At 43.1% G+C, this 24903-nt stretch overlaps 1 protein-coding gene across 1 annotated transcript; it reads right to left on the reverse strand.

Moving 5' to 3' along the window:
- Positions 1-597: 597 nt before the first annotated feature.
- Positions 598-24317, reverse strand: edc4 (enhancer of mRNA decapping 4). Its single transcript, XM_070972393.1, has 30 exons — positions 24135-24317; positions 21132-21291; positions 20842-20953; positions 20465-20564; positions 19970-20156; positions 19544-19691; positions 19245-19349; positions 18893-19005; positions 18602-18685; positions 18367-18462; positions 18036-18135; positions 17623-17803; positions 17209-17275; positions 16777-16868; positions 16310-16494; positions 15618-15697; positions 14518-14653; positions 14133-14425; positions 13753-13983; positions 13167-13265; positions 12149-12292; positions 11826-11862; positions 11389-11536; positions 10850-11005; positions 9184-9299; positions 8921-9086; positions 6701-6887; positions 5052-5271; positions 4125-4288; positions 598-1610 (listed from the first exon to the last, which is right to left on the reverse strand). Exons 1-30 carry the CDS (start codon positions 24220-24222, stop codon positions 1427-1429), a joined length of 4179 nt encoding a protein of 1392 aa, XP_070828494.1. The 5' UTR covers positions 24223-24317; the 3' UTR covers positions 598-1426.
- Positions 24318-24903: the final 586 nt, after the last annotated feature.

Below are 24903 nucleotides of genomic sequence, written 5' to 3' on the forward strand. Positions count from 1 at the left end.
TCTTACAAATACTAAATGTTTATATAAAAAAAGGGACTGACATACAGAAGAAAACATGGGGAGAAATCTATCGATTTACAGGACAGAGCTGTACACATGGACGGCTGCCAGACTCGACGCTGGGCTCCAAACATTTCAGATTTCGCAGCCGAATTCTTTTCAGCCTGGAGGATCTTCGCAAATATTTGTTGCATGTGAAAAATGTTGTTTCTCGTCCTTTAATCTTGTCTCCTTCAATCTTTAATTTGTGGAAACAAGGCCAGGTGGAAAAGGTATAATGAGATATGCTTTTCATCCTGAATACTTCAAACACAGGAATAAATTCTGTTAACTTTCGGTGAAACAACTCAATGTGTTGATCCTCTTCGAAGCAAAGAGAAAGACTTGGCCTGGCAAGGTTGGTGTCTCCAACCTATTAAGAAATAACTGAAAGGAAATATGCAACCAACATAAAATGGCTTTGGATGTTACATACTTTTGGTTGCTGGGATTAGCTCTGTTGTTGAAAAGAACTGAACTGAGGACAGCGTAATCCTGCAGCAGCTGAATTCCAAGTTGGCTCTTGTGAGGATGCTGGTTTGTATTTTTAAAAAACAAAATATGTTCAGGCCTGCTGTTTGCTCTTAAGGCCAAGATACAAGGCGACATTTTGAGGCGAAACATGTCTTCTTTTACTTTTGTTACTTGTTGCTTGGGAGAAGCCCCTGCATGTCTGACTGGCGAGTCAGAGGAACACAAGCAGAACAAAATAAACAGTGTTGTTTGGTCTGGTGGACCACACAGCTGAGCTTCTTTGAGTCTTCTGCCCATTTGTATGAAATGACATCAAAGCGGCGTCAGGTACAGCGTGTCTGGGAGACGAGGATGACGGAAATCTCAGGCTCTCTGGCTGTTGTTTCAAAGACAGACTTATGTTTCTTGGTGGGGATAAAAGAGTAAAGAGACCACCAGAATGCTTTGTGGGCAAGGGGGGAAAGCAACAGTAACAAAGGTCTGGAAGAATTTACAGTGAACTTCTGAGTCGTCTAGACCATTATTGTCTTGCACTGAAGGTCTGTCCAGGGGAAAAAAAGGAACAAAAGCAGATTCTATTTCCTAACTTGACACTTAACTGGTGCTGGAAGAACAGGGAGAGGAATGAGAACAAACGGAACAGGGAGAGAAAGAGCTGGATTTGGGGTTGTGTGGAGGGACAGGTGGAGGGAACCGTCTTCTTGAACCAAGTGAGAGGTTTCAAACTCAGTCATTTAGGAGCTTTCACCTTCCATCTCCGACCAACAGCACGTCCCATCCTCAAGCTCAAAGAAACCGCTCAACATGGGCTGAAGTTGTCCATGCTGCTCTCTCCTCTAAAACATCTGTGAACTCATGACAGAACAGACTCATGATCGGTATCTATGAGGAAACGGCTCTTCTAAATGAAGGACTAGTGGTTGACGAGACCCTGCAGCATCATCATCAGGCGCCGTGCCCTCTTGCTGAGCGGGCTGTGGGGGTCCTGCTGCAGGAAGGCAAAGAGCTTCGGTCTGACTTGGGCCAGCACGGCGGCCATGTGGTCTCTCGTCAGCGGGTCGCCGTGGTCCAGATTCATCACTGCGTCCTCCAGGTAGCTGGACAGGGACACAGAGGGACAGAGACGTCAGATGATGGTGACAAAAGACGACTGAAATTTTCAACCAGGCACACACCATCTACTGCGTGAGCAGGAAGGAGTTGTTAGGCTAAGAACTCAAGTCTTAAGCAGACAAAAAAATTCTTGGCCACCTCAGCAGCTCACCTGGCAGAGTACATATTAAGCCTGAGTCCCTACTGCAGCAGCCCAGGTTCAGTTTCAGCCCGGGCCCTTTGCTGCATATCATGCTCAGCCCTCGCCTGTCCTGTCTCTCTCCAGCTGCCACTATCACAATAACAAAATAATCATCTTAAAAGAGATAAATAAGTCTATGAGTCCTTACTACAGCTGATTGTTGAAGTGTGTTTAGGTAGTCATGATGTACTATAAGCCTCATTAGTCAAACCCTAGTTTATAACTAGTCAAGAGTGTCCAGAAGACACTTGAAGTTATAACTCACTATAAGAATTCTGTGTGTTTATGACCGTAGTCACACAGCTTTATGGTCCTCACAGAGACTGTTAGCTTAAATCCTTTTTTATGTGAAGAAAATGACATGACAGAAGTTTCACATCTAAAACCTGAAACTCGATTCATTCAGCCATACAAGCACTACAAGGAGAACCTGGATAGACTTTATCCCCTGCAGCTGCTCCATGGGTCAAAACACTGAGAGAAAGGCCAGCTCTGTCAATGTATCCACTATCATTCGCACTTTGAATGTCAAGCTCTGTCCTTGATTGCCTGACTGGCTGCCAGCGCATTGTGTGAATGTGTACCTTGTTTTTTCACCCAAATATCGCAGCAGAAATTGAGTTGTGCCACCGTCACCTGTGTCCTGTCCTTACTCAGACCGAATTTAGCCCCTCAATTAATTGTTTTAATCAGACATCTGGTGGTCAGACTGTCCAGCAGCGCTCTATTTCTGTGTTGCTCTCCCACCCGCACTGTCTTTATAGTTTAAATGACAACTCATCTCCAAGTTCGGAGCACTACCTGATCCCAGTCTAACATTAGAGCTGTTCCCACATCGCCAGCTGGCCTCTGGCCAGAGTTCCCTCCAACACACTAATCAAAGGTCTATCAAGTCCCCATAAGACTGCCAACACACAAGGACATTTAATGGCACTGCGCCTAACAACACAGATACCGGCGAGCAGGTTAATGTCTTGCAGGAGATACACAGTAACTTGCAGTTCACGGTCCCTCCATTCCCATTATTCTTGCATCTGTTTGGACAAAAATGTGTTCTTCAAAACCAGCTAACAATCCTGTCTAGTCCCTACCGTTGCTTTTGTATAACTGCTGTGATTTTTTTCAGTGTTAACAGACATCTATTCACTCATGAGAGCACAGAGTTTTGCTGCACAGCTCAAATAAAAGTAGACATCAAAGCAGACAATAGTGAGAAGATGTTAAGAAGTTTTCTGATTTATCCTGTTTTCATCCTATCTACTCCCTTGCACCACAACCCATCCAACCATAGCTGAGCACTGTCATAATAATGTCCCAGGCTGAACCACACCCTACTGCCATCATTTGTCTCTCCAGATGGCACACAGCAGCACCAGAGGGTCGTATTAGCAATAGTCAGCGGCTGCAATGTAAACGCAGAACCAGACAGGTGATCCAGACACAGCAGTGCTGTAAAGGGACTGTGATGGAGAGAGAGGAACGAACGGGGAGAAGGGATGCAAGGATTCATCGGAGAAAGGGACATAAAGTGGGTGAGGCGGGCGCTCTGTGAGGAGGCACGTTCACACATCTTGAGAATAAAAGCACAACATGACACTTTAAAGAAACAGAAAAAACAGACAGCAGTGCAATCACGAATGACAGCATAAAAGATGCAGGACATAGGGAGGACACAGAAAGACCAAACTAGAAAGAGCGTCTAAAAACTGCAAAGCTATTCACAGGATCATCTGCACTCCCCGGACGGCCATGTACCAGGGCTACAGACAGAGCAGGGTGATGGGGTCAGCAGTTTAGCACCGCTTAGCACTCAGGAGACGAGGAATAATGGGCATACAATGGAGATGAGAAGGGAAGCGAAAGTTTAGGCAGAGACGGGCTCTTATTACTGATCGACAGCAGCACAAGATCCAGCTTGTGGCGGAGAGACGACATGTAACGCGATTCAAAACATGTTTACTATCGTTTTGTGGATAAATTAACTTAAAATTAAGACATTTTGGGAAGAGGTAAGCTAGCACAGTTCACAGGTTTTTTTATTAAAACCAATGACATAACTATGGAAGTTATGCCTCCTGCACTGGAAGACAGGTCTTACATCAAAACTACAGTCGTGTGAGATGATGTCCTACAAGTAATATGAAAAGTATACAGGTAAGAATCAGCAATACTTGTATCATTTTACACACTGACGATTTACACACTGAATGTTTGCTCTGACAAGTAGGGAAAAGTGTGTTCATGGATGCAGGTTAGTGAAAAAGAAAATCACGTCCTGTACTGAAAATGGCACTTGAAATAACCTTATTGTCCTCACCTGATTTTGAGCTCAGAGCGTGTTGCGAGGTTGGAGGAGAGCTGCTGGATGAGCGACAGCAGCACAGGCTGGCTGAGAGGGCACGGGTGCTGACCAAACACCTGCTGAGAGTCGATGGTCTCACACACATACAAGACCAAGTTCAGATCTGTCGCTGACAGAGCCTGGGGGGAAGGCAGGAGAGATGGTTTTAAATTCAGATGAACCCATTTTTATGAATCTCAATCTCAAATATGTCTGCCCCTGCAGTAAAGCTAGAAGACAGGCATTCCTACACAGCTGCTGTGGGTCTCTTACAGAAAGCAATAGTCCAGCTTTAAAGCAGAAATTTACTGTCATATTTCTTGTTGGCAACACATTTTATGCATTTATTCAGACTACAAAAACAAGGTGTGTCCATGCCACAACAGCCTGGCAGGAAGTAAGTCAGAGATCCTAAAAAAAGTATGAGTTTAGATGTTCTGATGTTTTTTTAAAGCGTCGATCCAAAAGTCCACAGGCTAAAAAATGAACTCTATGCACATTAACGTGGATGAAAAGGGGGTGGAAAAAGTAAGAGGAAAGAGTCGTTAGCTGATACTTAAAGCAGGTTCAGGTCCAAAGGAGAAAATGCATAATGAGTGTCTGTAGCACAGCTAATGCAGTGGTGCCTGCAAGTGGGACTGTGTGAAGTAGTCTCTAGGCCTTGTAGTCCAGGTGGATCTCTTGTGTGTGAATGTGCATGTGCATCGATGCATCATTACAAGTTGTGTGAGGGTGTTTACATTCATTAAGTGCTGGAAAATACAGTTCAGCTGTAGAGGCTGCAATATGTACAGCGTTACACCTGGTTATATCTGTGTGTGTGTGTGTGTGTGTGTGTGTGTGTGTGTGTGTGTGTGTGTGTGTGTGTGTGTGTGTGTGTGTGTGTGTGTGTGCGCGTGTTACCTGCTGAAAAGCCTGGTTGAGCTGGCCCTGCTGGAGGAGCTGCAGGATGTTGGCCTGCTGTGTCTGGTAGTCTAGGTGTGCTGTGGGGACGGGTGTCCCAGCCGCTGACCTCATTGCCTGCATGATGCTGGAGGTGACCACTGCCTGCTGCTCCTTCATTGCAAGGCTCACCTCCACTTTGACAATTCGCTGCACGTGGCTAAGAATAGATTCCTGCAAGCTGAGGGAGATAAGGACAGAGGACGACAGGACAGAAAGAGGGTTTATCCTCTATATCACATGTATTTTCAATCAGTGTGCTGCACTGTAGCAGGCTGGCTGAGTCAAGAAACAAAGTTTTTCACATTTTGTTATGTTTCAGATTCTTTAAATGGATTAAATTCTGCACTGATGGTTGTTCTTCTGTAAGGTTCACACATCTCCACAAAGGAGCTCTGGATCTCCTTCATGAGGACTACTGGCTTCTTGGTTACCTGTCTGACCAAGGATCTTGGTCCCTGGTTGCTGAGTTCAGCTGGACGGTCAGAACCAGGAAGAAATTAGTGGCTCCAAACTTCCATTTGAGAATGATGGAGGATCTTTTGCTTTTTGCTCTGACGGACACAATCAACTGTCAGACCTTACATAGACAGGTGTGTGTCCTTCCTAAACATGCCCAGTGAATTGTTTTAGGACTCCAGTCAAGCTGTAGACGCATCTGAAGAACCAGTGAAAGACAAAGGATGCAGCAGAGCTCAACTGCGAGCGTCATAACAAAGTGTTTGACTACTAATGTAAATGGGATATTTCTGTCTTTTATGTTTCATAAATTAACAAAACACTCCAAAAACCTGTTTTTGCTTTGTTACCGCTGAATATTGCGTGCAGATTGATGAGGAAAAAAGGTCTGCAACATACCAAAATGTGAAGGTCTGAAAACGTTCCATATGCGTTCTGAACATAAACAGCATCAGGAACACAGGAACACAAGCTAATATTTCAAAACGCAGAGTAAAAAGAAAAATCTGCCTTGGCACACTCCACCGTTGTCATTTCCTTTTCAAGATTTGAAAGTTTTACTTTGTACTCTACTTTCTCTTTGCTACACCCCCAACAGATCTATAAACTCTAGAGGCCATGAAATTAATTGCAGTGGGAACAAGAGACTAGATCGAATTTATGTTCTTACATTAGCCCCAGGATTAAGCTTTGCTTGTTTCTACTCTCCAATCCATTACACACCTGCTCGATAGGCAGTGGATAAGGCCAGGGCTGCTGGCATCTGATGGCATGCAAATCTGATATTCGAAATATCTACTTTGAATGTCAATCAATGCTATCAGATCGATTACTGCGAGTAGTAACAGTTAACAGCAGGATTCTTTGCATTGGTTACAGCTCATAGCACTGAGTGGCCAATTTCAGTGTTTTACTTTTTGAGTGTGAAAAAACAAAGAAATTGCATTGATGAGAGAAGGTAGTGCAGACACAGCATGATCGTATTTATATGTAAATGTCGACAGACAAGGAGAGAGGACAGAAAATGGTGCAAATGGTTGAGAGGAGGTTCAATCCCATGTAAGTGTGAACAAAAAACAAAGCTTCAGCAACAGCTTTTCAATTACAAGCAGTTAACGGCGTGATTGATGAGGGATGTCGAGGATACATACTTTCCCACCATCATCTGGATCTGGTGCTGGACCTCTGCCCGGACATTAGCTGTGATGTTATTGGTCAGTTGGTCGGTGGAGCTTTGGAAGCCGTCAATCATCTGCTGAAGCTGGCCAATCATGGGGTCCCGTGCCTCCTGCTCTCTCTGCTTTCTGTTCTTCATATGGGTCTCAAGCTGTTGGATGTCTGCAAAGATGAAAGTCAAAAGAAAATTGGTTCTCCCTCCTAAAGTGAGCAAACACATTCTACACACACTCAAAACTACATGAGGCTATATTTTCGACCAAGAAATGGCTCAATTCTCAAGCTTCGACAAGCCAGGCATACACTACCTTCCAAGCATAAAAAGACAAATGCATGGCTCATGAAGAAAGCTGACGATCTAGCGTGTTTAACATCCAAATATTTTCTCAGGACCACCATGAAATGCTCAGTGTTACTGGAGTTCCATTTGTCAGGATGCCAGAAACAACTCCAGTGAGATGCTCTTACGTAAAATGTAAATTGGAAGTTGGTTGCTAAAACGTTAGCCATAACAACTTGATAAGCTGATGATATAGCAGGGCTGCTTTTCAATAATTCTTCCTTTTCATGCAAAGTAAACAACAGAAATCTGAACTTGGATTTATTGTAATAAAACACTCATGCACTACAAAACAGAAGGTTTTCAAGACAGCGGTCTGTAGTGCTCTGTTTGTTCAAGCTATTATTTTGTTCACCAACCTGCGCCTTTCTATTAAGACTAACCTGCTGTAAATCCATATAAAGCTTTACATTCAATATCAACCCATGAATAGGAGTCATCAGGGGAAGCACTGCATAATATGTCAACATATTACACATCCATGTATAAACAACACTGCTGAGGGCCTGCACAGTTACTAGATGGCAATGCAGACATTAATGCAGCATTCACAAAGTTACAGCCAACATTTACACATAAAACACAAAACCCTGAATTTGATCATGGATTAAATTTAAATTGGAACAAGCTCACAAGAGCTCACATGCTCAGAGGGTTATTGTGGCCTCCCTAGTTACCGCAGGCTAACTGTGTGCGTGTGTGTGTGTGTGTCTCCCCCTATGAACATTATGACAGCCTTGGTAGATTTTAAAAAACATCTCGCTGCCAGCTTTGAGAGGGGGGCATGAGCACCATCACAGAATAAATAAACTGCATATCAACACGAGGGCCCTGGTGCAGTCTGAAAAGGCATCATTACAAAAGTTGTCCCTGAGCTTTTTGAAAGAGATGGTTATTTAATTAGACTTCCAGATGAACAGACCCTGATTTCAGAGCTAGATACAGGAAACAACCTACATGAAGAGAGTACCAACACAAAGTGTCTCATTAATAACACCGGCCATTATGAGCAATCAGAACAGCTTCAAGGAGGAGTGGGCAATATGACCAAAATCTTCTATCTAATTGTAAATCACGCTAACAGTACATATCACAATAAAGTAAATGTGCTGTAAATTCAATGAAGAAATGGTTTCATTTTGAAAAATGAACCATACCATGTCAGATGTTCGAAACCCAAACCATATCCACAGGACAGAATTTGAACCCTTTTAGTAAAAAGTTCTCCTCTCTTATCCTTGATTTCCTACATAACCTGCCCCGAATATATGGCAGAGACATCAAGGGTTACTTCCCACGGTGGACACACACTGTTACACAGTATATACCGCCATCTCATGAAGGGATGTAAAGCCTATTTCCACAGCATGTGAGTGGTAATTACTAATTTGACCCTGTCTTGCAGTCGGTCATCTCGCTCATATCTTCAGGCCTTAAAAGGAACATGTCTATTACTGACAGTGAAGTGTGGATCAAAAGGTCAAGATGGTGTAAAAATGCATTATCTACTCGACGACGACTGAATTAGTCCAAAAGATTGCAACAATAATATGAAAGCGACACGAATAACCTATTGGTTGAAGTGCTTTTTTTGAGTACTGCAGTCACATCCACGATGAGCAGACAACACATGCTGTAAGCAAAGTCTTATATTAATAAAGTAGGTCTGCTTTATTAATAATAAATGCAGTGTTTCTTATGGCTGTATACATAATTACACAGCCATATTCTTGTATCTACTTTGAAATCTAAAACACACTGGAACTTTAAGCCATGTCTCTTGATATCTTCACTACATTTTGACATTTGTTTGCAGACAGAACCAGAAATGTTTGATGTTTGACGGTTGCCTTACATTCTTGTGTGCCTTGTTTGAAGCTGTCATTGATCTGTTGAAACATGGACTGGCAGCCTCTTTCAAAAACAGGCAGCACAATGCTCTGGAAGGCGTCTTTATAGGCAGCCTGGATGGGCCCTTGCATCGCTTCAGCTGCCGCTCGGCCAATTGCGTCCGTTGTGTTCTATAAAACAAGAAGCAGGTACAGTGAGAAGGGCAGGAGAGAGCAGGTAATGGTATGAAGATTTATGGCAGGACATGATACAGGGCAAGGCGCCTACCTTTGATTTGACCACCTTGCTGACATTGTCCTTCAGGGTGACCTCCACAGCGGTCAGCTTAGCGGCAATTGTATTGCTCAGGTGACCTGTCACTGGCTCCAGACTCTTAGAGATTGCTAAAAAGGGGAGAGAATTAGCATGACAGATTAGCAAGAACTCCCCTATAATTAGGTATGAGATCAAGGCTGGAGGAAAAAAAGACAGGAACATCTCATCCTCAAATTACAGGGCAGGAGAGGCGAGCCAAGAAAGCATCTCTCCAAAGACTTCATTTCAGTGTCGCAGTCCAACACACCTCAGCTGCCTTTATTATATTTAATTCATCTTATGCCTAGGATGATTACTTTAAGATCACACTGTAATTTATTGATATACAGCTACTGTGCACTTTTTATCCATGCTCCAAAACAAAGATTAGCAGTGAAGATAAAAGAAAGCAAACAAAATGATGTGGTTCTGGCACCTCTTCAGAGATACACTGGCACCTCCTCAAACTGAGGAAGTCTACTGCTGCAACAGAGGCTGTCTACACGAAGTGCTGCGGGCTTACTTTAAATTTAAAGTTAGACACATAGCTTTTCAAAAAAGGAAGCCATAAATGTCTCGTCTCATACATAAAAAGGACAATGGGCATATTGCTATCAGATCTAGATTAAGCAGATTCACTTAAACTATTAAGGGCCGGGTAATCAGGCAGTGTTTACAGCTGATTTAGATCAGGAATGTAATGATCTGATTGGTCAGATTGTTATCAGCACCACTACTGACTTTGTTCAGTGAACAGCAAATTGGCCATCACATGACTGATCCACATTAAATACAGTTTCCTTGTTAATGTCCTTAAAAAATGTAGTGTTTCAGCCATCTCTTTCATTCAGTCAGTCAACGTGGGGCACACAATCAGTTTTCAGTGCTTCACAACGTACAGAGGATCCCAAAACCTGATTACCACACCTCACACAGTAAGGTATACACGCATCCCATTTGGCAAAAAGAGAGCACTCACATCAAAGTGGTTTTCAATATTAGCAGGTGAGGTATGAGCACGGTCAATAGTGATGACTTGAAATAGAAGATACTTTGATAATAAAATCTCACATCTGCTTTGACGCAAAATCCCTCAAACAACTAAAAACAGTGAGGGTAAATTTTATAAACTGAGTACTGAGAGCCATCTGGCCTGCAAGACAAAATGAACCAAGATATCTCTTCTGCTTAGACTACAAACTACAGAACTAAAGAAAATCAGATTAGGAAACACTAAGTCATACGAGACATCATGAAGTGTCACTTACTAACAGCACAAATTTACCTTGGACACAATAGATAAAGACAGGAGATCAGTACACTTTAGTCTCGTGAACCAAGCAGACATTTGCAAGCGAATGGTGGAAAGACTAAAGAAGAAAAGTCAATGACAGGAGATGGGAAACTGGAGACACCATGTGCACTATATGCAGACTGAAAGGACTCTTTAACTTAACACTTCAAAGCTTCCTTGTCTGCAACTGGGAAACACTGAAATGGTGCAACACCACCATCGTTTTGTAGGAAGGGTGGATGACTGTCTTTACACAGTCCACTTGGTACGAGCACAGCAAAGCTCTGCTCTGTTGCCGATCTTCTTCTAAGTGGCATGTGTTTGTGTGTGCGTGTGTTTTCTTACTTTGTGGGACTGTTTTCTTCATCTCCTCTCGTAGCACTTTGTCCATTCTGTTGGTTAGTACCGAGCCGAGGGTGTGGCTGAGCTGCTGGCTGAGTTGCTCCTGAAGCTGCTGCTGGTGGTTCTGACTCTCTGCCAGAACTCGCTCTAGTCTGCGCTCTAAGGTCATGAAATGTCAAGGCTCAAAGAATATGATGCAGAGGGCTTTGCATTAGGGCCTGCATGTGAACTTTGCTAACAACTTCGTGGAGGTTTGTCAGAAAAAATGTGTTTCGTATCAATCTGTACACACAATCTTTCCTCGGCCTCAGGTGACCTATTGTACTTACTTTAAGTAGAAATGATGCAGGGTAGTTTCAGGTGGTCCAGGCTGCTATTGCTTAAGGCTTTTTCTGAATTCTAATTCATTTTTCAATAGTGGAGTCACAGGTGTTCATTAAGCCAAGGGGACAAAGTGGGCTCCAGTTTCACAGGAGCTATTAGTGCAAAATGAATAAGCTACCAAAAAAAAGCTAATTGATTAAGCTGAGACTGAAGGATACGTTCTTGTTCCTGGTGGTTGGTCAGGACATGCTCGACCTGTGTCAGAATGGAGCTCTGCATGGCTTCTATCTGTCCACGCAGTTCAGTCAGCTCCCTCTGCTGGCTGCGCAGGAGCATCAACAGCTCGTCCTGGACTTCTGCATTCGTCTACAGGGAACGGAGAAAATGATTGGAACAGGAGAAAGAGTGGACCGAGGGAATGTGTTCCTTAAATATATGAATTACATTCATCAATATTTTTGACTTACTAAGTAGACAATTTGCTAACAGATTAGAAACAGCAATTTATTGTGAAGTTGGTGCCTGAGGATCTGTAAGCTTGATTTGATATTCTCCTGCCCCCTTGTGGCCAAAAATTGATTAACTTTTCTTCCAGTCGTCCAACCATTGTGGCAAGTAATGTACATAATGGAAGCTTGTTTTGTGATTGCCTTACCTGACCAGAGTCCATTTGTCTCGACTGTGACAATTCACTGAGGAGAAAGGAGAAAGAATTGATAATCTGGCAATCTCTTGAGGTAGACACAGACAGCATCAAGAAAAAAAGATTTTTTTTACATTGAAGAGCAGTTATTAAAGACGTACAGAAAACATTGATTCAATGTCATAAAAACAATAGAACAAATATTTTTCTCAATGTAACGGTTTCAAAATTAGCTTGCACCTAAAATCACTAACACTGTTGTGACTACATACAAATTGTGTTTATTCCATCCCCAGTTTGTACTCTCATTCCTTCATCATCAAACATCAACGTACCCATCATCCTTCCTGGTCTTCCTCTTTAGTTTTGGTGAGCTTCGTGGTGATGTCTTCCAGTCCTTCACGGGTAGTCTGTGAGAAGAGCGAGCGCCACAGTTCCCTGAGGACGATGCCAGACTGGCCACCTCATCGTCAGGATCACTGGGTCAAACACAGACAGAAACAGTTACACAGCTGCTGTAGACTATGCTGCAGACTGTACGCCACATGCTTTGGAATCGTCTCGGAAAAGGTCAGTAAAATTGAAATGTTATTGTGCCTTAAATAAAGAACGGAACTTGTTTTGTGTATATCTCCTATCAGGGTTGGTCGGTATGAAGGTATACACTGTGCAACAGTATAAATGTGTCCACTGGTAATTTGACAATACTATTTCCATGGGAGCTATCCTTTAAGCCGTATTCACACGGTCATTCACAGTGTCGGCGCTGCTATCGTGCTACACAGTGAGCAAGAGTGTAGCTGCTTCGTCCTCTTTTCTCCTTGCCTGTATATTGTTTTCCACTCTTTCGCTGAAATTGTGGATAAGTCCAAAGACAAATAGCATTGATAAACACAAAAACAGTCATTATTACAGATGAGTCCTCCTCTTGCACGCTCTACTCAGTCACCACCCCTCATATAAACCAGAGTATATCCACTAGGTGAGAATGTGTCCAACATGTGTGATAAGGCAACTCTGGTCAATGTCAATTTGGAAAGAATTAATCAATTGTATTGACGTGTATGTGAGTGTGTGTGACAGACTCGTCCCACAGTCTCAAGAGTTCAAGGCACTTGGCAGAGTCTATTTTGTTTCCCCACAAGCCCAAAACAGCTCAGTTCAGAGCCGGCCTGTCGCTTACCATTATTTTCTCAGTAAATTACATCAGACAGACTTCTCTTCTCTTCTTTTCATTTGCCGTACTTCCTGTGATGTGACATTGCTGTGTCGAAGCTGAAACTATACGTGGTGCAGCCTTCGTGTCTCAGTTTCTATGCATAAAGAAGGAGATGTTGTGTCCATTTGTCTTACCTCTGCTCGGCTCCAGCATCCTGACTGTCGTTTTGTGTGAGGTGATAACGTCGATGGTAAGGAGAGCTCAAGTGTCTGTCCTTGGACTCCTCTCTTGAACTACAACACAGAACATATGTGACACAAACCATCCATCCATCCATTGTCTATACCCAACTATCCCTTTCGGGGTTGCGGGGGGGCTGGAGTCTATCCCCGGGTGTCATTGGGCGAAAGGCGGGGTACACCCTGAACCGGTCGCCAGCCGACTGCAGGGCAACATATATAGACAAACAAGCATTCACAGTCACACTCACACTCACACCTAAGGACAATTTAGAGTCACCAATTAACCTAATGAGCATGTTTTTGGTCTGTGGGCGGAAGCCGGAGTGCCCAGAGAGAACCCACGCATGCACGGGAAGAACATGCAAACTTCACACAGAAAGGCCCCGCCCGACCCAGGGACGAACCGGCGACCTTCTTGCTGTGAGGCACGCGCACTACCTGCTGCCCCACCCTATGTGACACAAACCTCTATTGCAAAATGCATTTCACACACCTTTTCACACACCTCAGATATGTATTTGTACATAGGTTTTCTTACCAGTCGCCAAGACCATTGTCCCTGAGACTGTTCCTGGTTTCTCTAGTGATGTCAGGTGCAGCCGGCCACGGTGTGTGGCTAACACTACCGTCTGAGGACACTCCTCCAACTCCAGGGTTCTCCTGTGATAAGGCGTTCTCAAGCAGAGACGGGGTGTGGCTGAGTCTGGGCTCTGACTCTACTGCCCCACCCACTGGCCCATCTGCACCTCCAAGTTCGAGGGGCAACAGGCTGAGACAGAAAAGACAGTAGTTTTGTTCATGTATTCTTCAATGCATTCTTGTTTGAAAATGGATTTTTATACCTTGCTGACAGCTGCAGAGTTGTGCGTTTGATGTGAACATGAAGTCAGCATTCATCTGTGTTTTTAATCAACACACCTGTTATTGGCTGTTCGTGGTGACGTGAGTAGGTGCAGGGCAGATGCAGCAGAGGCCATGCTGTCTGTTTGGAGAGCGGACAGAGGTGAGGGCTCCAAGCTGGACACTAGTCCACGCTGAAGCTGCAGGGTCTGGGATGCAATCTCTGGCATGTCCTGGGACATGGCTGTGGAGGCTGAGGAGATGACATCAGGAGAGCGGGCCCTGGTCGGAGAGGCCAGAGGTGGCAGGAGGGGAGAATCCAGAACCTGAGGGCTGTCCAGTGCAAGAGGACCACTAGGGGATGCTAAAGCCTGGATATGGAGATGAGAAGTGGAATGAAAACGAGATCACAGCACTCAGAGTATTTAGAGGCTTGTAGAAGCAGGACAGTGCCAGGTCCTACCTGGAGGTTCTCCAGTCCAGGCAGCAGCACAGCAGAAGCAGCTCTTGGGCTGCTGGTGGAAGTGGAGAGCACCAGACTGTTGTTGCTGCTGTTGTTCTCTGCTCTGTTGGGACTCTGACTGACATCGTCCATAGCTCTGTACACGGTAACAAAGACATACCATACTCAGGGTTACGTGTTCATGTGTGACCAGAGGAGCAGGAGGTCATGTGAGTCTATGTGATAAATAGAGTCTGGATGTAAAATTAACAGAGGACGGGATCTGATATGTCGCAATGGGTTATAATCAAGTCAAGCATACCCTTGCTACCATTACAGGAAATAGCTCAAGAGGAAACACCGTACTCTGTAAATTCTGTCGATGTAACTGGAATCAGCACTGAAGCAGTTAAACGATTAAAACAGTTACTAGGAGATTCCACCAGGACCAGTTGTGTTGTGATATGGCCACGCAACGGTTTTGTTCCATTCTCCATGGGGCTTAAAATCCCACCGGCAGCATTCTGCCTGCCTGGTTTTACAGTCTTTTTAGTACATATTTGTGCTTCTACCATGGGTGAATAGGCTTCATAATTAAGTGGCTTCTTTTTTGTTCCTTTTAATTGTGTTTATTGTTGATGTACGGTCAGGAGGCCGCACAGGGTATTTTATTTTGAAAATTTACCAGATTCTCTACACAGTTCCTGTCTGACTTCCTGCATGGCTCCATTTGCTCTGTATAGATTGACACATTGTCTGTCAAACAGCGACTCGGCATGCATTCGTTGCAGTGCGCTATTTCTGGGACGCTACTGAAACGTGTGCGGTGAAATTGCATCTATTGTCTTGAGTGGCAGCGATCAGCTCCACTGGCCACATTGTGGATGGAACGTGCACGCTGAAGTTTAGGGGTTAAAATTTTGCACGGTTACAAAACTACACTGTAACAACACATAGAATCCAATTTATAAACTGCATATGACAAGGACAAAGATGATCAGAGTGTTTCACTTTAGCACATTATAAAGTTTCAGTTGGAGATTTTAGTGTACTACAGACACTGGTCACTACTAAGCACTTATTATGATCTTATCACTTCTGTACTGCATAGAAAAGCTCACCTGTTAGTTGAATCAGAGTTGCTACTGATAGCTGTCACGATGGTCAGACTGCTGGCACTGCTGCCAGGAGATGCTGGTACCTGGAGGGTGACAAAAAGGTGATCTAGCAACAGCAAATGTAATGGATTTGTAAAATCACTATGCAACGGTAAAAACAAAACACTTTTGCTACATTTGTATCCTGCATCATTCCCTGCGCCATTGCGGGATGCTGCCATACATTTCTGGGATGGGTCACGTTATGACCAAATTCTCATGTCACATTAATGACAAAAATCATTAATGATGAAACTCTTCAAAGAGAGCGAGGGAGAGAGAGTGAGAGCGAAAGAGAGAGTTGTTATCTCCTCGCCCGTCACTTCACACATGGATGAAACTGAAAGCCTTACTTTATCTTAAGCTGTCTGTGTTTTGCCTTTATGTAACTTCAGCTAAAGACGGAGCAAGTCTTCAGTTTGTATAGACTGTATAACCCGGGTCATGGGTTTATGTCTGCTGAATGCCGATACGTGGGAGGAGGTGCTATTCATTGGCTGAGATGTTGCTAGGTAACAAATAAAAAAATGATGGAAGCCTGGCGTGTTTTTGGTTATTTTGTCAACCGCAAACTCAGACATCAACCAGACATCCCTTACAATTTGTTCACTGAAAGATAGAGAGCAGTAGTTTACAAGGTACATGCGTTTTCCTACCGAAGTGCTTGGTGTCATGAAGGCGTCGGGAGTCATCAGCTTCGGCATCGTCCCACTGCTGCTACCCGAGCTTGACAGGAAGTCAGCAGGAGCAGGAAGTGAAGGGATCTTCCTTAGGTCGGTCTGAGAGCCACTTCCTGATTCCTTGTCAGAGCTCTGGTCAGTGAGATGGTCTGAAAACCCTGCTGGAAACACAAAATGTAAGAAGTGCTTCATTTGTGTGGTATTATTTGAAATCGAAGACAGCACCAACACTAAGTGGATTTCTGGGATTTCGTCCAATTTTGCAGCAACACCTTAAAAAAGCAAAGCACAGGACTGAGGGGAGGAGACAGTGAAATGAAAAGGGAAGATCACTGAGAGAGCAGGAGGAGACCTGGAGTTGAAGAGAAAGGCTTTATCATAAAAAAGTAGTAAAAGCACTAAGAACCTCTAATACTCTTGTAACTTAGAAGACTTTCACTTACCAAAACCATCCTGAGAATCGGAGTGGGGCAGGAAGACTGCAGAGCTGGAACCCAAGTTGGGCTGAAACCAGATCTGGACATCCTGCAGACTCCTGTAAACACGCACAGACACAAACATACAAATGTAAATCAACACTAATTATTAAGACTTATGCCCCTGGTCTGTCTCTCATGCATGACTCCACTAACACGCACACACATCACTTAACCTCCAGAATTATATAACTGTAATCGGTATGCAGACCTGCATTTCTGTCGAAATCTGAAACATCGTGACTCACTCAAGTTGATTGTTATCAGTGCAAACTTGGTATTTATTATTTCTGACTGCCTGGAGGCCAAACAGCCCCTTGGGGACATGAAAGCTTTACTCTGGTTTACTCAAGCCAACATGACCTTAACACTGATATCAGCATGTGGGAGGAAACTTACTTGGTGTGAACACAGTAGAGTTTAATTTGAATCCCAGACTTGGACTCTGTGGGTCCTTGAGTGCCTTCTGGAAGAAAACACACACAAAGTTGATGCTGTGTTGTAGGATCAATGCTGCTACATATTTAATGCACCATTTAATTCAGCAGTGTTCCCAAAAAGTCGGCAAATGAAAGCTGAAAGAAAATAAATTGCTTTGCTTTAAAGATAATTGTGTGTCTGTGTCTTTCATGGCCCTTGGAATATCTAAATGGCTAAGAACATGCCTTATATTGATAGAAAGAAGATTATGGTTAACAACAGAACGACATGATCAAAAAGAAAACAAGAGTGAAAAGATTTTTCTCAGTGTGTGTGTGTGTGTGTGTGTGTGTGTGTGTGTGTGTGTGTGTGTGTGTGTGTGTAGATGCACACCTGTCGTCAGACTCTCGCTCTCCTCCTCTGCAGGTAGGACCTCAGTGTGTCGCAATCGGCTGTGTGTGACATCCCGGACCCCAAAGCTGAGCACAGGGTGGGTCAGCAGGAACTCTGATACTGCGGTGAAAGTGGCCTTGCCTTTCTCCAGGTCCTGCTGCAGCTCCATCACATACAGAACCTGGCAAACAATGACATCAGCAAAGTATGAAGGTAGGCGCAGGATGAAGTGGTGATGTGGGCAGCGAGGAAAATGGTTTGGTGCGGATACCGATACCAGCATTTCAAATGTAACGGCCCAGCATTTTAAACAAGATCAACTCAAACTCTTTTGATGTTGAATAAAATACATAGTTGAATGATATTATTTGGGAACATTATTTAAACCACACAGCTGACACAATTCTGCTGACCTTCCTCTGTACGTCTGTGAGGATGAGATATTCAGCAGAGAGGTCCAGACTGGCCTTCAGACTTGGTAAAACTGATGAGTTGAAAAGATCTGGAGAAAACCTGAAAAATGAAAAAACACCACCAATTAGTATCTTTAAATCTGGTGCTCTTACACAGCAATGTAAATCAATGGGATGAACTTCAGACAGCACGGATAATGATGCATAAATCTCCACCTGAATTTGAATTTGGGCTTGTCTGAAGCACCTATCTGATGGCAGTAGGGTCGTGCCGTATTACACAGGACACAGTGCATAAAAAGAATTGAAACTTTTAAATTAAAGCAACAACCTGATGGTCTGTAAACAGGTCCAGGAAACAGTGCACCACACTTTCAACTCCTGGTTCTGATCCGCTCCAGTTATCAGGAACCGCCAGAAAGGAACCCTTCAAAGAGCAAAACAGAAGAGATGTGACAAAAGAGGAAAAGATTAGAAACTAACTAAAAGTCAAGAAGCAACAGCCCTTAGATGAATATATGCATGTCCCAATTTTCAATGAAAACTGTGCACCAGTGTACACTCACTCTGGGTCCTGCCTCTTGTGGTTGTCACAGAAAAGAAGGCAGGAGAGGGGACGTCCACCGTGAGGCCTCAATTCATGAAGACATCTGAAGGACAGAGTGGACACAAGAGCAAAGGTGAAGAAAAGACAGGAAGGAAACTACAACCACAGACAAAACATCAGTGACGGACTACATCACACACCTAATCTTTCATTTCTTTCAGTCAAATGAATTTCTATTTAAATCACACGTTAAGTGTCAAAACAAATGAGAGGGTACCATCAATGTCTATTCAAAGAACACCTTGCTTACCTCGGCTTGTCCTGTCCCCCTTCTATGTATATCTGCCAGAACTTGATATATCCATCATGGCTGGCTGTGGCTAACACGGTCCCATCTGGAGACAAGGCCCCTTCACTCACTCGCTGGAGGGGTATAAACAAAACAACATACAAAATCAGTACTGCAAGGAATCCATGTAACAAACCCAAAATCATACAGGATAACACTTTGTATTTTCCGTAACTGTGCTTTTATCCAGCGTCTTTAGTAATGTACATGGTTCCTCATGTCCCAGTAGCAGAAAATCATCATTTAAGTGTACTGCATTTAAGTCTCGACAGGTTAATCACAATGACATTACCAGTTTTGTCCTGACCCATACCTGGGTATGTCCCTTGACTGTGATGAGGCCTTCTTTTAGATCTGTAGCATCAATAGGCCAACTGCTATTGTTGGCTCTCAGAACTTCCAGGTCCCAGACCTCAGCCTAGATGAAGAGGAGGATAAAATTAGGGATGGCGAGTTCCCACTCTCCTGACATGATTCTGACACTTAAATACAAGGAGCATTGATTCTATTACAAAGGTCCTTTCTTCTTTGTAAAGTTAAAATCATTGCATGTGTATGACTGTTCCTTTTTTGACTGCAGTGTTTAAGAACAAAGTTTCAAGTTAAACGTACCCTGTCCTCATGTAGAAGGGCTAAGGTCTGGCTAGTGTCATCCTGGTTCTCCTCATTGTCATCCTGAATGAACGGGCACCAAATGAGGCGACGGTGGGAGTTCAGTGGAGTGTCTTCTGGCCGACGGATATGAACCACAATGTGATCACTGTAGGGAGGATGGGTTAAGGAAAATAGGAGAAAATACCGTTTCTTGACTGATTTGAGTCCGTGATTACAATGCCAAAGCAAGTCGTGATATCACCGGGGTTTGTGTTTAATCACAAGACAGTTTGGGCTGCTGTGAGTGATTACCTGCACTTAAAAATACACCCAGAAATAAAACTAAATAAACAGTGCAAAGACAAGCAGTAATACACTACAGACACATAGACCAGTACATCCTGCTACACACTCCTGATCAGCTTCTCCAACATGTCAGGATACAGTATCTTGCTTCCAGTGCAGGTGAGCTGCCAGACCATCAGGTTGCCCGCTTCATCTACACAACCCAACAGGGAGGAGTCGAGGTGGGCAAAAGCCAGATCTGTGACAGCTCCAGTGAAGCCCTTCAGGAGGGAGCGCTCAGCAAAACTCACACTCAGGACACGAATCATGGCGTGGTTATTGGCTCCTGAGGGAGGAGATGATCATTTTAGAGTAAAACATAAACCAAGGACACCTGGGGTATCACAACATTCATTTCACTTGGGCAACTACAGAGTCAGGCTATATGAAAGTATTTGTTTAAGCAAAGCAATGAGATAACTAGATAATACGTCAAACACACCAGGTTTCATTAGAAAACGTTTCTATGATTGAAACAGTTCCAATGAAAACTGCAGACAGTGAGGTGGGTATAATCCAGAGTAACGGGGACACTAGACAGACATGTTCCTCGCCATTTGATTGTTGAAATAAGAGGCGCTGCAGGACTCTCACCTCTGATGGCGTAGGCCAGGAAGGAGTTCGACACAGCTATCAGTCTGCCATAATAGTACTTGTGCTCCCAGTCATACTTGGCAACAGGCTGAATCTTCACCTGAATGAACAAGAAATTCACCATTCAAAATGAATTAAAGCTCTCCGAACAAAGTTCATAAAAACTTTTTTAAACCATGAGGCTGTGGTCTTCACGAGCCAAAGCCAGGCCATTCGAAAATAAAAACGTTTACTTCCTTATGACTATGTCAGAATTTAAAAAAAACACAGTAGCTTGAAACATAAGCAAGCTCTCACAGGTCATCACAACCAGCCTGACTGTCTTACACTTTCTGATTCATAACCTTAATGGACAATGATATTTCATTGCTTCTGACCTTGTTGCTGCCACGAGCCTTGCTGTTGATGCTGGAATCTTGACTCGCCACAATCTCCACACTGTTGGAGGTGATGGGGATATAGGTGGAGCCGTCATCACCGGAAAGGCAGCTGAAAAGGCAGCAAATACTTTCAAGTTCAATTGGGATTTAGTGCTTGCGTTTTTTTAACGATTAAATTCAAAAAAGAAGAGAAGCATCTGTGTGCTTATATTCACGATGTTTAATAATTATGTGACAAAATCAGTCTAAATGCAAAACTGTGCAAGTGATCCCACAAACCCACTCACATTATCTGGGTTTCCTGTGCGCTGATGTCTGCAGAGAGCGGTCTGGTAGATTCTGACATGGTTGACCGATCAGCGCTTCCTAGAAGGCCTGCTGCTCCTAATAACCCGTTCAGCTCTCCGTTAAAAGATGGCATTCTCGGACCATCACTTGACTGTGTATCTGAGGAAAGTAAATAAAAACACACACACACACACACACACACACACACACACACACACACACACACACACACACACACACACACACACACACACACATTGGCACATTTATTTGTGTGTCACCTCTTGTTTTATTAAAACATTTGTTACATATACATATTAATCTGTCTATTCAAATCACATTCATTATATTCATAAATGAGAAGGCCACCAATCTGGCATGCTTCAATGTGAGGAGAATGAATAATCCTATTAATTATTAATTCAATGGCCAATCTTAGAGTAATTCACAGACAGACAGAGAGAGTTTGTCCCTGTCTTCTCTGTGGTATGTTTTGCTGCTGTGACTGTCCAGTGAAACCAGAAAGAGCAAAATCCCACGACCACTATGGAACAGCGCTGTAACTGTCTGAGCAGCGACAGGTACAATGCTTTCAGATGTCACTGTCACCTGAGTACACCTGAGTGTACCTTTCCCATCCCCAGGAAAATGGGCCATCATTAGGCCAGAGCCCAGATTTTTATGTGTATGTGTATATATGTATATATACATACACATATATATGTGAATGTGTGTATATGTATATACACACACACACACACACACACACACACACACACATATATGTATGTGTGTGTGTGTATGTGTGTATATATGTATATACACACACACACACACACACACACATATATATATACACATACATACATACATACATATATACACATAGTGACTTTTCAGATCACTACTATTGCAGTAAGAAGAATGGTGTCTGCGAAATGCTAATCACACAAATGTCTCTGACTGACTCCAATCAATCCCCCTCTTTCTGTAGTTTTTTTTTTTCACATTTTGATGTGTTTGAACAGGAAAATCCCTGATCTATCCCTGAACTATTAACATTTATAATGACTGTATTCAATTTATGTTTACTAGTCCCAAAGCCCTGCTTATGTGTACTTTGGCTCACAATCATTACTTAATGTGACACTTCAATCAGAGTCTTGATTAATGTTATTAATTACACTGCTCTTTACCTGTCACAACAACTCCAAGGCTTTGCTCAGACTGCAGGCAAATCTCAAATCAGATCTTTATGACAGACAGTTCACAGTGTTACTTGCAAGCGATCAGATTGGATTTGTGTGTCCAGACATCACCAACCTATCTATGGGTTGTTGTATGAACCATGTAGGTCAATAACTATGTATGCTTGTGACATAGCCTTCCAACATGAAGCAGGAGAAATTGAGGTCCATAATCTCCCAGCCTCCCCCCAAAGTGCCCACAGAACACGTTCCCTGTGTTGTCCTCCATACCAGTCTTCTGAGTGCAGCATGGATTCTGCTCAGCTGCTGTGGAGCACTCCCACCACTCTGCATTTGACACTGGCATTGTGTGTCGTGTGACACAAAAGACACTTTAAAATTCAAATTGGCCAGAGCATTCAGCAGGATATGCATGTGTAACAATCCAACTGGAATCGTATTTCAAACCACCTCCAAATGTGGCTCGGATCCAATTTGCAAAAATCTGATTATGCCAAAATTTGGGCTGGCAGTGTGGACAAGTGAAAAAGATACACAGGTATTACAAAACACCCATTTGAGTAGTGTGCAACTATCTAGCCATCTAATTTGACATGAAATAACTTAAATAACCACCAAAGAATTGAACAATCCTATTAATTATTAATAACAATACTACAGCAAATATTTTTTAAGGCTTTTGTGAGGAAGGTCACATTATTTTGCAGCAGAAGATGCTCCTCTATTGCAAAACCACCTCTTTTCATTTCTTTTATTATTTACCTGGAATATCAACCCTGTCCAGGGGGCTTAATTTTGTTTCAGGTAAAGTTATAATAATGATTCAATCTCACATATAGTTTGAAAAAAAGTTGTCAACATCTTTAATCACACAGGAAAATAATAATTTCCTCACTTCCATCTATGTATCACATGACTCTGCTCCTCCACAGTGTATAATCAATATGTGTATGTGAATATAGTATAGCAGTGTAAGCTGAAACACAGCAAAATACTGCAATACAAAGGTAAATAACGTTGATACAGAAGCAGGATACACTGGAACAGGACTGATTCTACGCTGTAGGACACCTGTGTTTTCTTTCCTCCGACTTCCTTAAATCCTTAAGTCTTCCTGGATCATTTTGACAAATGCGAGCTTTTAACTGAGCGTGTATGACTTGGTTGTAGGCACCACAAACAAACCTGGAATAAGTGTTTCCATATTAGCCAAGAACACCGATCTGCTACGCAGTTATGGAGGCTCAAGCTAATGCTTGATAACAGTGAATTATTTCTAACTAAACGTTGTATCAAAGTATATTTCTTTGAAGCCACGCATGAGTAGGTACGATAAAGACCATTTCGAACAAACGAAACATTTCTTCTACTTAAAGGTCACTTGACAACAAAATACGCCGCTTCCCTTGACCAGAGAATAGACTGTGACACAAGCTAACTGTAGCTCGTAACATAACGTTAGCTAACACTTGGAATGATAAAATACTACAGACCTTTCCGACGCAGTTAGCGCTCTAACGTTACGACGAACCTGAACATATTCGTTGCTCCGCGGAAATTAGCAAGAAAACAGTACTTGTGTAAATTCACTGGCATCCAAATTATGCTTCAATACGATGGAGTACATTTATTTAACTGGTAGTGAAACTGCTATTGAGCTAACTTTGCTCCGGTACAGCAGCGGGTTAAACCAACTCACGTTAGCCAAGTAACCATTTAGCTAGCTGGCTAGCATTCCATTAGCTTCTGGGGCCTAAACTACCGCAGCCGCTTTTCATTCCCGGTCCAACTTACCGGTGCCGTTCCCGGGACGGTCGAGCTTGAGGATGTCCCGGAGATGCTGGGTCGCACCCTCAATATCTATGCTAGAACTGGACGCCATGTGTGAGGGAAAGGGGAAACTGGGTTACTTTCGAGGGAGAGAATGAGTTCTTGTTAGATGCGATGCTGTCAATGTTCCCTTCGTTCACCCAGAGCAACCGTCTAAACTTCCGTTATGTCCGCGCTGTAGGCTCCGACTCGTGTCTGTGTCAGGACATTGGTTCCCACCTCATCTTCCACGACGTTCACTCGTATTGTACATTACAAGGCATAATGTTGCCGTCCAGTCCGAAACTCTGATTGTTAGACATTCGAACTGTCAGACGGTTCACATCTTATTTCTGCCTTTATCCTTTGTATCATATTTTTTGTATTTCTCCTTGTGATTTTACTAGCAGCTTCCTAACCTACTAACCGTGTGTGTTCTGCCACCCACAAAAATCCAACTGGACAGACAAGTTTCTCTATTTTTTATATCACAAAATACCTCACATGTCAGACCAAGCCCCATTCTTTGGAAAAGAAAGAAAGAAAGAAAGAAAGAAAGAAAGAAAGAAAGAAAGAAAGAAACCAAAACATTGCCAGATTTTTAAATTCAACCAAATGTTTTTTGTTAATCATTTGTGTTGTCATTGTAAAGTAAGTTCAGTTTCTTGTTAGCAGTGCTCATTTTGAATGCACAGAGGCTCCTCACTGAGGCCTCCTGGAGGCACACTATTGTGCTATTGTATCCAGAATGCAA

Source organism: Chaetodon trifascialis, chromosome 10 (assembly GCF_039877785.1).
Source record: "Chaetodon trifascialis isolate fChaTrf1 chromosome 10, fChaTrf1.hap1, whole genome shotgun sequence".
Classification (NCBI taxonomy): domain Eukaryota; kingdom Metazoa; phylum Chordata; class Actinopteri; order Chaetodontiformes; family Chaetodontidae; genus Chaetodon; species Chaetodon trifascialis.